This window comes from Lontra canadensis, unplaced genomic scaffold (genome assembly GCF_010015895.1).
Source record: "Lontra canadensis isolate GAN:19392208 unplaced genomic scaffold, GSC_riverotter_1.0 scaffold11, whole genome shotgun sequence".
Classification (NCBI taxonomy): Eukaryota; Metazoa; Chordata; class Mammalia; order Carnivora; family Mustelidae; genus Lontra; species Lontra canadensis.
The window spans coordinates 6,604,613-6,617,879 of record NW_022631005.1 but is presented as its reverse complement, the minus strand read 5'-3'; the positions used below and the strand labels follow the sequence as shown (position 1 = coordinate 6,617,879).

Sequence of the window (13,267 nt, the reverse complement as noted above, 5' to 3'; positions counted from 1 at the left end):
TATAACAAGAATTCCAGCAGCATTATAAACACATTTGCTGCTTTTTCTTTAATCTTAACTTTTTTTTTTTTAAAAAAAGCAATGAATGAAACATTTTGGATTCTTTTTTATTTCATACTATCAAGCTGAATGCAAGACTAAAAAAGTGGTAAGAATAGGTCATCTATAACACAATGCAACTAGTATAATTTCAGAATAAGTTACCTTGAAACTGTCCCACTACTTTTCCCAGATCCTGTGGAATTCATACTTCTTCCTTTCTGATGAAACTGTAGTCTTCTCTCTTTGGCCAAGATATTATTGCTATAAACAAAATTAGACTCTATAAAACCTTATTTTCATAAATGTTCTTCATTTTTGAAAAGAGAACAAACAGCACAGCTACATACCAGTTTTCAATTTGAGTATCCGTTTCATGGAGGTGGTTGGCTACAAGTAAAAGAATAGATGCACAGCAGAATTGTTAGTAGGACAGTAACTGTGACATAGTCATCAAGAAAGATTAGCCAAATATTACAGTTAAATGCCTACCATCCCATACTCTTGTCTTGGTTCATTAAATCTGAATCATTAAAAGTCTCACACAGATCAATACAAACAGAACCAGTAACTTCAGGAAATTGTTTTAATTTGTTAGCACTGTGTAAAACAACTCCCTTCACTAAATGTTTAAAATAAAAGACATAGATAACCAATTAACTTTCTTTAATAGTTCGAAATAAATAAGATACACAGCATCTGTAATAAATGTGGTTCTAATTAATATATTTAAAAGCTGTTATTAAAGAAGACTTTAAGAGCAAAAACATGATTTAGCATTACTTAAGTGTGGCAACAGTATACATAAATTTCCACTGTGCTTTTTTTTTTTTTAAAGATCTTATTTATTTATTTGACACAGAGAGAGGGAACACAAGCAGGGGGAGTGGGAGAGGGAGAAGCAGGCTTCCCGCTGAGCAAGGAGCCCCATGTGGGACTCAATCCCAGGACCCTGGGATCATGACCTGAGCCAAAGGCAGCCCGCTTAACGACTGAGCCACCCAGGTGCCCCATCCACTACTTTTTAAAAGGCTAAAAATTCATCCCAGTTACAACCCAATTTTTTATGTATCTACTTTGAAAATTTCTATTCATTTCAAAATAAGTTTTCTTAAGGAGTTACTTTTTAGTTTTATCCTAGACTTAAACAGATAAGTATTGTTAATGTTAAGTTTAAAGTGAGTTAAATTGCCTGCATTTAACTTTTATAGACAAATACAAAGAATGGGAATAATTACAAACGTATCTATTTCAGTATGCCAGATTTTTTTTTTTACTTCTGATCTGCAAAGTCATGGTAATTTTTAATATTTCTTTGTACATCCACTCAGAAAGGTGCCTAACATATCGCATTCAATAAATATTTACTGAATGAATGAAAATAATCTTGATCTAATTTTCAGTATTACAACATAATATTTCCATTCTTCTCTGGAAACGTCCTTTTAGGTTTTGGTGTCCAGTAAACTCAATCAATATGGATGAACAGGCAGAACAGAAATAATTTTTAGGGCAGTGAAAATAAACACATGATATAATGATAGATAACGTGTCATTATACATTTGTCTAAACCACGGAACATACATGACCAAGAGTGAACCCCAGTGAGAACTGTGGACTTCAGGTAATGATGATACCTCATTACAGGTTCATCAATTGTAACAAAAGTACCACTCTGGTGGGAGAAGCTGATAATGGGGGAGGCCATGCATATATTTAGGCAGGAAGTACAAGAGAAATCTCTATACCTCCCCCTCAATTTTGTGAACTTAAACCTATTCTAAAAAAAAAAAAAAGTCTAAAAAAATTCCATATTGTGAAATTAAGTCAGATGTCAAAGTGCTATTTACAATAACACTGAGATGCATTTTAATAAGGGGCTGACAATATGCTTACTGTACTAATTGGTAAGCAGTAAGTTTAACCTCTTTACAGAGTTTATTCCTTGAAAGCACATTAACTGAAGTAATAAAACCTAATATATTCACATATTCTAGAGCTGAAGATTAGAAGTTTCTAAATAAGTAATCTACCATACAGACTGGTTTAAAACAGCAAAAGATCAAGGATATTACATTCAATGGATAAATTCACTAGTCATCATTATAATTTAAGAGATTTACATTTTAAGTCTTTTATAATTTGAAAAGATTTAATAACATTTTTATTTTAATTATTTAATTTAAAAAGATTTAATAAAATCCTCAATTTTTTTTTATAAAAAGCACACATTCATAACCCAGCTACACAGGTACCAATAATCTTCCAATACCAGTAAAATAACAAAATAATAAAAGTGTTTAATTCTACATTGTGGAAAACTTTACTATGAATCTACTGGACTAAATAGTAACATCAGTGAAAATTTAAACATGGCGCAATGCACTTTTAAAATATTAATGCAGTCTGAAATAGACATCAGCGTAATGATTTCTAATTAAATTCTAATAACTCTATTTTGTTTTTGTCCTTTAGTGCTCTAAAAATCTGGAAAAAGAAAAAGGGGAAAAGATAGGAAACACTTGAATACAAAGAGAAAGGCCACAGCTGTAAGTCTGACATAAGGCTACCTCATACTAAAAATAAGCTTCAATTTAGTCTTCTCATGTATAAATATTTAAGTTTCCTTCCTTCTGGTAGGGCAATTCTTCCCTCAGTTCTATGACCATTGTTTGCCCCCAAACAGTTCCTTTAACCAATTAAGTCCAAGGAAGACATGAACACTTCACAGTGGTTTTCAGGGCCATTTCTACAAGCATCCTACAAGCTCTGACTAGATTATTAACATATAAAGGCTCTGTAAAATGTGTCTGAGCCATTTTCAAGACCTTTAACTTTGGCTCCGAGGACTGTACACCTGAAAGCACTCGTTGTTTTTTGCTTTTTGTTTTGTTATTTTTTTTTTTAATTTTAAACCTGTATGAAAATACAGTACTTCCAAACAAATGTACCTTCAGCTCCCAAAGACAAATCATCTTCAAAACTGCCTCCATTTCTCACAAGTACACCTGAAAGAAACATTAGAAGACTCATCCTGGTGTTCTGTTCTTCTAGATCCCCACATGAAATCATAGTTTTAGCTAAAGCAAATTGACCAAGCAAAAAAATAAGATACAATAAAGTATTTCAAACCTGAATGTACTCATCATTCTGATTACATCATTTCAAAAATCAAGTATAAGCTTTACTCTATCACAAACAAACCATGATTTGCAGCAACGTAAAGTTGTTAAAAGCCCCCATATAGGCTAGTTTATACTTACTATGTCTTTGAAGATATTCATTTAGCTAACATCTTATCCAAGAGTTTCATGGAAAATCAGATCCTGGAGCAATCATTTCTTTTACCTCCCTTAACAGTCAGGAACTCAAGCTAGACTTTTCTAATACTATAAACGGTTTTTACATGCCTTGCCACTACCTGCACATTCTTGTTGTACTTTGAACTTTAGAATTCTGTCTTGCACAGGTGGTAAAATTTCAGGTGTGGCAATTTCAGTTAATGTAAGCAAAGAAACGCTGCACTAAAGCTGACCCAGTTCACTTACTCTTTTTCTTCTATTTCCATACCGTATTTCTACATTTCACCAGTCTTCATAATATCTAACTAGACAAAAATATGAGTTTCACCACTGTGGAAATTCAGTAATTTGCTTAAACTATCCACTGTTTATGGTTTATAACAAAGTTTCTTTCTTTTGGCTTTTCTCTCAGAATGGCATAGTTATAAAGTGAACATTACTTTTATAATTTATATATGTATACATTCAATCAAAGGACAAATAAAGTAGGGATCTCATAAAGAGCATATTTAGAAAGGCAACTTTCTCTTACCCTTGAGCGTATTACTGCTTTGCTCATCCAGTGAGGCTCCCAAAGGGGTACTGAAACCACATAAACATATAAACCTTAGTCTTAAAAAGCTATCTGGAGAGTTGTCACTGCACAATTTTACACTTAAAGGATCATAGCCAAGCAAGCTTCTAATCACAGTTTAACTCTCCTCCCCAAACACAAAAGGAATGCAAGTGTATTACATAAGTAATATCCTACTAAGTAAGCAAACACCTACCCTCAAGTCAGTTCACCAGGAATGATTTAATCACAAATTTGATCTGCCAACAGTTAAGAGCAAGAACTATAATTACAAATGATATGAATTAGCATTTTCTTTACAAAAACAGAAAAAAAGAATGTCAGCAGGCATTAAGAAAATGTCTGCTCCCTTCAATCCTTTCCCTAGAAACAGGAAACAGAATTAAAAGAAAAGAAATCTTTACTTTAATAAAATTTTAAAGTCAGAGTCTAGTTAGAAATAAGGCTCAACAGTTTTTTTAAAACATCATCTGTTAAACCTATCACCAGCATTTTAGAGCATTGCTCAGTGCGTCCCTTACTCCAACTATCTTTTTTGGTCTAAATGGAGAAGTTTAAGATTTTTTTTTTCTGTTTTTAAACTATGAAATATACATAAATTCATTTAACTCTAAAAACTAAAAAGTCGGCTTGAGAATCAACCTTAGAAGCAGCCATTGCTAAAATTCTTTCACATTCTTTCTGTTCAAACATAGATAACTTAGAAATCTTTTTTTAATGTGAAAATGAAAATATTTTTCATTTCTTTCTCAAAACCAAATTATATTAAGAAACTTGTTTTATTTTGAAAGTTCTGTTTTGTGATTTGAACCTTTCATCATAACAGTTTATACCTGTTAAAAATTCACAATCAGGTATGAGATCATAAAAATATCAGTCTCAAAAAATATTACTGAAATGACAATTTAATGTTAAAACTTTCTGCAAGCAAATATACAAGCAGTGGCAGTTCTTTGAAAATGAGTGCTTTTGAAATGTAAAAGAACCTGAACAGCTACCATAAAGACAATAAAAAATTTTGAGCGAAGTTTTTTCATATATTTTAATAAAACTGGAATTTATGCCTTTATAAAGTCCTTCTTCTTGCCTGGGATAGTTTCTTAGGACAAAACGCTATATTACTCCTTCTGCAGATTTCTCTACGGGTGGGTGCAGTAACAGAAAATGGCAAATAAAGAGAATATAACTGCCATTCTCCTTCCGAAACAAGTTTCTCACTCTTAAAACTGCTCTCTTCCAAATTCTCTCAAAAACTATCCTTTCTTAGATGTTATTTCAAGCAATTTATTTCCACTTAGTCAAAAAAATGATTATCAAAATAAAGATCCCCCTTTAAAGGAATGACAAATGGTATCTTTATTCAGGACATGGACAGCAATAAGAAAAAAAAAAAGTAAGAATGTATCAAGGGGGAAAAGGTAGCTTTAGATCACTTACAGTGTATAAAGTAGGTAGTTGCCTAACTCTTAAAAGGATCCTAAACTTATAGGAGAAAAAAAAAAAAAAACTAGAGTTGCATATATCCTAGTAGTCAAATCTGTGATAATATAGCTAACATTACAAGACAATTTACTCTAGCTTTCCCAGGTACAAATGAATGCCCCTTTTTGTACAAAATAGGCGCAACTGTAAGGAATAAGAAGGAAATCTACACAGGAAACCTATGAGGGAAGGAGCAGCAAATTACAGAATCTGCCTACATAAAATTAGCAATAAAACTTTTGGAATTTTCAGAGATGGTTTGTCTGATGAATACCATTTGCCTCCTGCATTTATCTTACAAGATAAATGTACTGTCTACTTGATATGATCGCATATAATCTTAATTCCTATACATCATAAAATAAACACAATGTGATTTTTCTCTTGCTGTTAAACATTATTTTTGATTCATCTTTAGAGAGAAGGTCCATATACTTCTTCATATCTCGAAGGGTCTAAGACACCCCCAATAAAGGTTAAGGAGTTTTGTACTGAAAAGTGCTTTTTAATTCATAAAATTACTCAAAAATCCAGGTAACTCATCAAAACAGGACATCAATGGAGTAATGGCCAATATTTTATCTGTGTTTAGGGAAGAAAAATAAGTTGGCATATATAAAAATCACTTCTCCTTCCTCCAAAATACATTTCCCTACTCTGTAGGTACCTGAACAAACGATTAAGAAAAGCCCAAAATAAGATGGCAAATATATGCAGAAACAAACACCTTAACTGAATTAAAAAGTAACATTCTTCATATGAGATTTTACAAATAAGAAATAAACTGGAAAAAAAATTAAAATATAAAACAAGCCCTATTTTACTGTAGTAAGATTTACTTGCAATATAATTCATCTCCTCTTGTACTTTATCAAAAATCTGTACCAGTTGCCAAAGCATGTAGTTAGATTTATGCCATTTGAATGCCTTCAAAGCTCTATTTCCCCTCGTGCATTCCACTGCCATTTAACAAATGCACATCCAAAGAGTAAACTTCAAGAACAAAGCTAGCTGGTTTTATAGCTGTCCAAATAGAATTAAGAAACAAAAGTAAAATCAAAGCCCAGTTCGTGTTGTTAAGTAAATTAAATTCATCTAAAACACATTTGAAAGGGAAATAATTCCATGCCAGATATGCAGATGTCAAAACAAAGGCAAAATAAAATACTATGTGAAATGTGAAAATCCTTTCGAATAAAAACAAGGCAAGAATAATAACACTGCATGATTATTTGTTTCAGGTCTCTGATCTCTAATGCTAACATCATTCACAGGGACTGAAGTCCTAACAACTGTAAAGTCAACACTGTCACCAAATAATCAGCGGTCACAGCACTCCATTTCTAATCTTTTGGAGGAGGAAACTATCCGCCAGCTCACTTTCCGGCTTGTAGCTCGCAACGGCCACGGGACCCACAGCAGCTGCGGCCCTAGTGACTCCGCTCGGGAGTGCCATCTCCGCGGATCTCCCTCTGGGACGCGAGCCGCGAAAGCGAACACTCACCGGCAGTCCTTGAGCCATATCGCAATCTTCTCGTTGGGCACGTTTCCTGCGGGGCAGAGTGAGAGGACAGCTCGTTACCAACCCCAGGGGTACTCCCACCGCGGGGTCAACCTGGACACTCCCATGTAGGAAAATCTACTGGGGGTAAATGCAGCCTAAGCAACATGCCTTAGTGTCCATCTGAAGGGAAACGAGATGGCACCGGGGTGTCTGTGTCGACTCTGGAGACGTCCCGCCAAGCGCACGCATTTAAAGTTCCAGTGTGTCCCCTCTTCCTCGGCTTATCAAGTTCTGGAGGGATCTCCCAGAACTCACAGCAGTCGCCCAGGGCGCACGAGACTTTCCCCCGCCCGCCAGCCTGCACCTCCCGGAGTCCTCCGCCCGCCAGGGCTCAGCCGGGTGCACAGACCTCTTCCCGCCGCCGCCGGCAGCTTTGCGCCCGGGAGGTCCTCCTCGTCGTCCTCGTCCTCGTCCTGCGTCGTCGCTTCTGTGGACAGGTCCTCCGTTTCCGACGCCTGCCAGGAGCCGCGGCACTTGGCCCAGGCCTTCCTCCTGCGACTCGCCACTTGCCACTCCAGTTCCTCCTCCGCCTCCGCCGACGCCACCAGAGGCCGGTCCATGGCCGCACCGGGGGCTCCGCTGCCTGAGCCTGAGTGAGACACGGCGGCGGCGGGGACCCCCCGCCCCTGCTGTCAGCGCCCAGCCGGGCTGGGGGCCCCGGGAAGCGGGAGCGGGCGCGGGAGGGGGCGGAGGAGGAGGAGAAGAAGGAGGAGGAGGAGGAGAAGGAGGAGGAGGAGGAGAAGGAGGAGGAGGGGACGGGAGGGAGGGAGGGAAGGAAAGGGAGGGAGGGGGCAGAGGGCCCGCGCTTCACATGTAGCCGGCCCGGCGCGGCGCGGGAGCGCGAGTGGCTCGAGCGAGCGCGGCTGAGAACGAGCGCCGGCCGGCCCGCCCGGGTCCCGCTCCCCGCCCCCAGGCCCCCGCCTCCCGCCTCCTCCCGACAAGCCAGGGGCCCGGTCTGCTGCGGCGCGTCTGCGCGTCCCTCCTTCGGCTGCGTCCCACGCCCCCTTCCGGCCGGGGGCGCGCGGGGCGGAGCGTGGCGCGGCGCGCGCGGAGTGGGGCGTCGTGTCCTTCTCGCCTTGGCCTGCAGGAGTGGGCGAGATTTGTTTGCTTGTTTGTTTGTTAGTGATCTTTGTTTCCTGTCAACTTCTCTCGCAGAAAACCTGTGGGAAGGCCAAGCGCCGCTCTTCACCGCTTCAAAACAAGTGTCGGCTTAGGCTCGCGGACTTAACTCAAGCCCAAGGAGGTTGAAGATGAAAGAAACGCGCGTAATTGGTATTTGTCAAAATGTCAAACTGGAGAAGACCAAACTTCGTGAAGTGCTACTTTCATGCTTAAGAAAGTTATTTATCGTGGTTTTGTTATGTATGAAAGTGAATTGAGAGTGTTTAATATGAAATTCCACAGTGAAGTTGGACATAAAGATGAAGGAAAATGGAGCAAGGAATGGCTAGGAAAGTGTAGAAGTATTTGCTTGGATTTTGGTGTTTACAAGATGCTTCAAGAAATAAATGATGTTAAAGTTCAGAACTCTTTTAAAAATGCGGTTGGTCATCCTCCTCCCCTACCCCATTTTAAATCTCATTTAGTATAAATTCTAAAATCCAATTCAAATATCACACACCGACTTACGATGGTTTACCAGTATCTACAAGATCATATCAAAAATCGAAACTAACTTTCCAGAACCACCATTATATTCTGGGCCTGTGTAATGTATGTACTGTGAAAATAGAAGGGGTTCTAGAACACTGATACTAGCATCTCATTGTCTTGAAACTTCACTTTATTCTTTCTTTGAATCTTAAAAGACTTTCCAGTCTTCAAGAGTCTGATAGCAAAATGCCCCTAACAATGTAATGGCTCTTCAGAATAGGCTAGAGCCTAGTCCCCTATAGGGAAGGTAAGCAAGAAAGGGAAGTAGCTGTAGAGGAGGCTTTGAAAGGGGTGGTCAAAAGCCACACACAACAAAATATGCTGTATTCACATTTTCATTCTGGGCCCTGACGGATACCACCATTTTCATTTGGGGCTCTCCGCTTCAACTCCATTATCCCCACGTGCTGTTGCTGTCTCTATGTCTTTGCATCTCAGTTTATTGCTGTTCTTTCTGTCCTATACTTTCATGAATTTCAAGATCCGAGTCAGAACTTTTCTTCAACCACATCTTTCCACCACTTCTGGTCACATCTCTCCCACAATCTCTTGATACACAACTAAATCCCTAGGTCACTTATGTTGAGACTGAATTGTGTAATAAATAATATGACTGGCCTTTGAGGGTGTATGTTTGACTTCCCAGCCACACTGTAAACTGTGAGAGATTAAAGAACATTATTCTGTATTCTTCTTGTACCCTCTATACTTCCAGTACAGTGCTAATCCCACTAGGAACGATGACTTCTGTTGAGGTACATGTTCTGTTCTTTATGTTCTTCGGGATGGACAAATGGATAAAGTATTTGCTTCATGTTGTTTTTCTAAGGTCTAATTTTTTTTTCAAGGTTTTAGACTGAAAGAACGTGCACATGCCAGAATAAGGGTAGAGTCAGATGGAGAGTGAGACTCTTAAGCAGGCTCCGCTACCAGCACAGAACCCGTTGGGGCTGGATCTCACCACCCTGAGATCATGACCTGAACTAAAATTAAGAGTCTGGCACTTAACTAACTGAGCCACCCAGGTACGCCTCTAAGGCCTATTATTTTTTATTTAGCTTTGTTGTTTAAATACTTTTAGACAGCATAGAAGTTTTGAGAAAGGCAACAGTGAACCATATTTTAAATTTTAAAACCAACCACCAGAGTCAAGCAATAAAGAAAGGGGTAGGGGGGATGCCAGCAGGTAACATTAGAATTGAATATAGAAATTGTTGAATCTCCAATAGCACAATTGTATGTTTTCTTCTACATGGAAATTTTTAATGCAAAATGTTGATACAGAAGTAGTTGAGAAGGAAATCCTTGAAATAGCAAACTATTTTGAAACGTAAAGGGTTTTAATTGCATTCTCAACTTTGAAATTTTAAAAATGCCCAAGGTGTTTCATTTATTTAGCAATGAATGCCATATCACACATGAAAAGAGTCTTGTTATTTGGTTATTCAAGGATTTTTCCCCCTCGAAAGTACTGTATTTAGACCAACTGCAAATCCACACTGCAGAAGCTCTGCATAAAGAATAATGTCTGATTCACTTATGCTTACAAGGTAGAGGAATAGACAAATTTATATAAAATGTGGATAATTCCATTCAGCAAGTTGTAGTGGAAACATTAGGGTGTTTGTTGTCAGACTGAAGTTTGAAATCTGTCTCTGTGTCTTTCTAGTTTTATGGCCTAAGGCAAGACAGCTATTCTCTCTGGCCATCACATTCCTCATCTGTGAAATAGCAATCATGATAACAACCTTCCTAAACTGATGTGAGCATCACATGGAAACACATGGAAGTAGATGCTCAGGATAGCTGCTGGAATTGTTATATTGCAGAAGGCAAAAATCAATTCTATAATAAGGGGATTGTTCTTATACTGGTAAGTGACACCTACATGCTAATGCAGATGAATTTTTTTAAATGGCATAATTTCAGGCCAGGACAGAAAACATACTCTGGTTAGACAGTTTTAAATGGAGAAGCTTATATCAGAAATGATACATTTTGCTCAGTTTAATTACTTTAATTATTTTCTGTTTTTTCAGATCTTAACAAATGCCTCAAAATTACTAAACAAGATTTGCTATTGGTTAAGCTAAGGCATTTTGTTCTAGTTATTGCATTGTTTGTTCAATAATATTTATGTAATCAAAATTTTATGCATCAAAATTTAATGATAGAGTGATTGGAAAGTGGTAGCATTGCAGTTTACCAAATTTTCAGCCATTATTAAGACAAAAGGGAGCTGGGAGGTATCAGATAAGTAGAATTGCAGATTAAATAAACAGAGCAGCATTTTTTATTTCAGTAGGATTGCCTGAGAAAGAATTCTGTATGAAATAAGTTTGGAAAACACTATATATTATATCCCCACCTCTTACAACCAAATCCAGTCACAATAATGTAAAAGACTTGAGAAGTAAATTCTCAAGATTTATTGGGAAAAAAAGAAGAAAGCTGGTTAACTTCATTTTACCCAGTATTTCTAAAATTCATTTGAACATGAAATCTTTTGGGCCTGCTCAGTATAGCTATTAACATTTTCAGGGATACCAGTGGAATAATTTGCAACAGGATAAAAGAGGATAAAAGGAAAATATTATTCAATGACTGAAATCTTTGAAAATAAGTCTTGGTTTATTTACAATAAAGTTTTATTTACAAACCATATAAATGAACAATGAGGAAAGGTGGTTAGTCTGATTTGAGTTTTTTTGGGATATATTTCTTTAAGTCATTATTAGTCATGAAAGTATTTCTAGTTGTATATATTTTAAAGTAATAAAATTCATTTTTATAGTCTATAACTTGAACCTATTATTTATCCTTAGGGTTTTTCCACATTAGGAAGAATTTAGGGAGTATTATACTAGTTCATTATCCTCCTAAGTAAGCATTAATATAGCATAACAATCTGCTATTTTGATTTCCCTTATTTTCTCAAGTACACACCAGAAGGAGAAGCAGGTGTTAATACCACTGGAACTTTGCCTTGCAGATTATTTACATAATCTGGGTAAATTTACATACTTTCTAATTTGTGCATGTTAAAAACGTGTCATTTTATCATCCATTTCACTGTCTTCAGATCACAATTTCTTCAGTTTGTCACATAATGCTAAATTTACCTTCTCCATGGTAAAACCTTGTAGATAGCTTGTGTTTTTTCCCCCAGTGGCTCAATTCTTTGGTGTTTCTGAGCAACAGGTAAGAACAGCTCATCTATTCTTCATCAACAATTGACTGAAGCAAGATTATGTAACAGAGTAAGCTTTATTTGGTCTGTTTCATGAATTCATGAAAATTTAGATCAGTCCTTTTTTCTTTTTCTTTTCCGTTCTGCCTTAAATACTGTTTTAAAGATCTCTGACATTTTCAAACATAAAATCTTTTGAAGAGACACATCTATCAATATTAAATACTCAGTTTATGCCACTTGATATAAACATTTTTATGCTGACACAACAAAACAAGACAATGTCATTATTCCATCTCCTAGTTTTAACACTGTCCTATCTTATGATCAATGTCTTGATAGATATATTCTTCCTATTTTAAGATTGATTTCTGGCTTACATCACATATACTATTATTCCCTATTTGAAGCCATTTAGCACTTTAAAAAGTTTCACAATGCATATATTTGGAATTATATATTCACATGTAAATTTTCCTACCTCATTTTATAAGAATCAGAAGAGGTTGGTGACTACATAAACCATATCTAATACTAATGTATCTTTAAAAGCTTTAAATGGTACTGACCTCATAGACAGTTCTTTAACACACACACATACATGCACACATACACAATGTCTTTTTTAAAAATAATTCTTATGTGTGCCTAAACCTGAATAAATATAAACTGCACTGCCTCTCCCACATTTCCCTTCTCTAATCTCCTTTCTGCAGCTCCTTCATGCCCATCTCAGAACAAACACAATCTGCATTCAGAACAGAACCGTTTACAAGTTCAATGGAGTTATTTTGGGTGAGTCATTGAAAACACAGTACAAAACCTTTCCTCACTCACCAGAAATGCATTTTTAAAATAAAGCCAAAGTGAACAAGGCTTGGCAAGTTTGAGGGTGGACAAAATGGGGAGAGAGCAGGATTTCTGCCAGACTCAGGCAGGATTTTGCTAAACCATTTTTGTCTATTCCTTACATTCAACTCTACCAATTTTTCTTACCATATAACCAAAAAGTATAAGATTGAGCAGGTGGGACATCAAAACACAAACATTTCAGTTCAACTACCACTGTGGTACTGAGTAGAACCAGCAGATCCCTTATATCTTAGCATCAGTTAAGTCCCCCTTTTTGTCATTCTTTAATTCAGAAGCTATAAGATGTATCCACTGAATAATCTTCTTATTCTAATTAAATTAATTTTGACAAATTAATAATAATTATAGGCAGTTTTTAGAAAGTTGTATATAAATTCGGTAAACAATTCTTTAAAATTGCTAAAATAAGAGAAGTTCCGTGAGAGTTAATTAAACAATAAAATATTAAAGGAAATAGAGCTATAGAGACAGAAAATAATAAGCTAGTTCCTAAAAAAAAAAAAAAAACTTTTGAAATTGAATTAATATAATGAAAGTCTATACAAATGGCTTGATACATTTTAGGTATTTAACAATCAGGTATTCAAGA

General features: G+C 36.7%; 1 protein-coding gene across 4 annotated transcripts in view; it reads right to left on the bottom strand.

Moving 5' to 3' along the window:
* Positions 1 to 7,635, bottom strand: part of ITPRID2 (ITPR interacting domain containing 2) — a 38,052-nt gene extending 30,417 nt beyond the window's left edge. For 3 of the 4 annotated variants that reach the window (XM_032856056.1, XM_032856059.1, XM_032856057.1), the window contains exons 1-6: positions 7,312 to 7,635; positions 6,903 to 6,948; positions 3,875 to 3,924; positions 2,992 to 3,048; positions 390 to 429; positions 205 to 303 (exon numbers count right to left, since the gene is read on the bottom strand). In XM_032856056.1, the coding sequence (XP_032711947.1) occupies positions 205 to 303; positions 390 to 429; positions 2,992 to 3,048; positions 3,875 to 3,924; positions 6,903 to 6,948; positions 7,312 to 7,522 (503 nt within the window). In that variant the 5' untranslated portion in view covers positions 7,523 to 7,635. The remainder of the gene's footprint in view (positions 1 to 204; positions 304 to 389; positions 430 to 2,991; positions 3,049 to 3,874; positions 3,925 to 6,902; positions 6,949 to 7,311) is intronic. The other variant, XM_032856058.1, reaches the window with a different exon arrangement.
* Between the last annotated feature and the right edge of the window lie 5,632 nt (positions 7,636 to 13,267).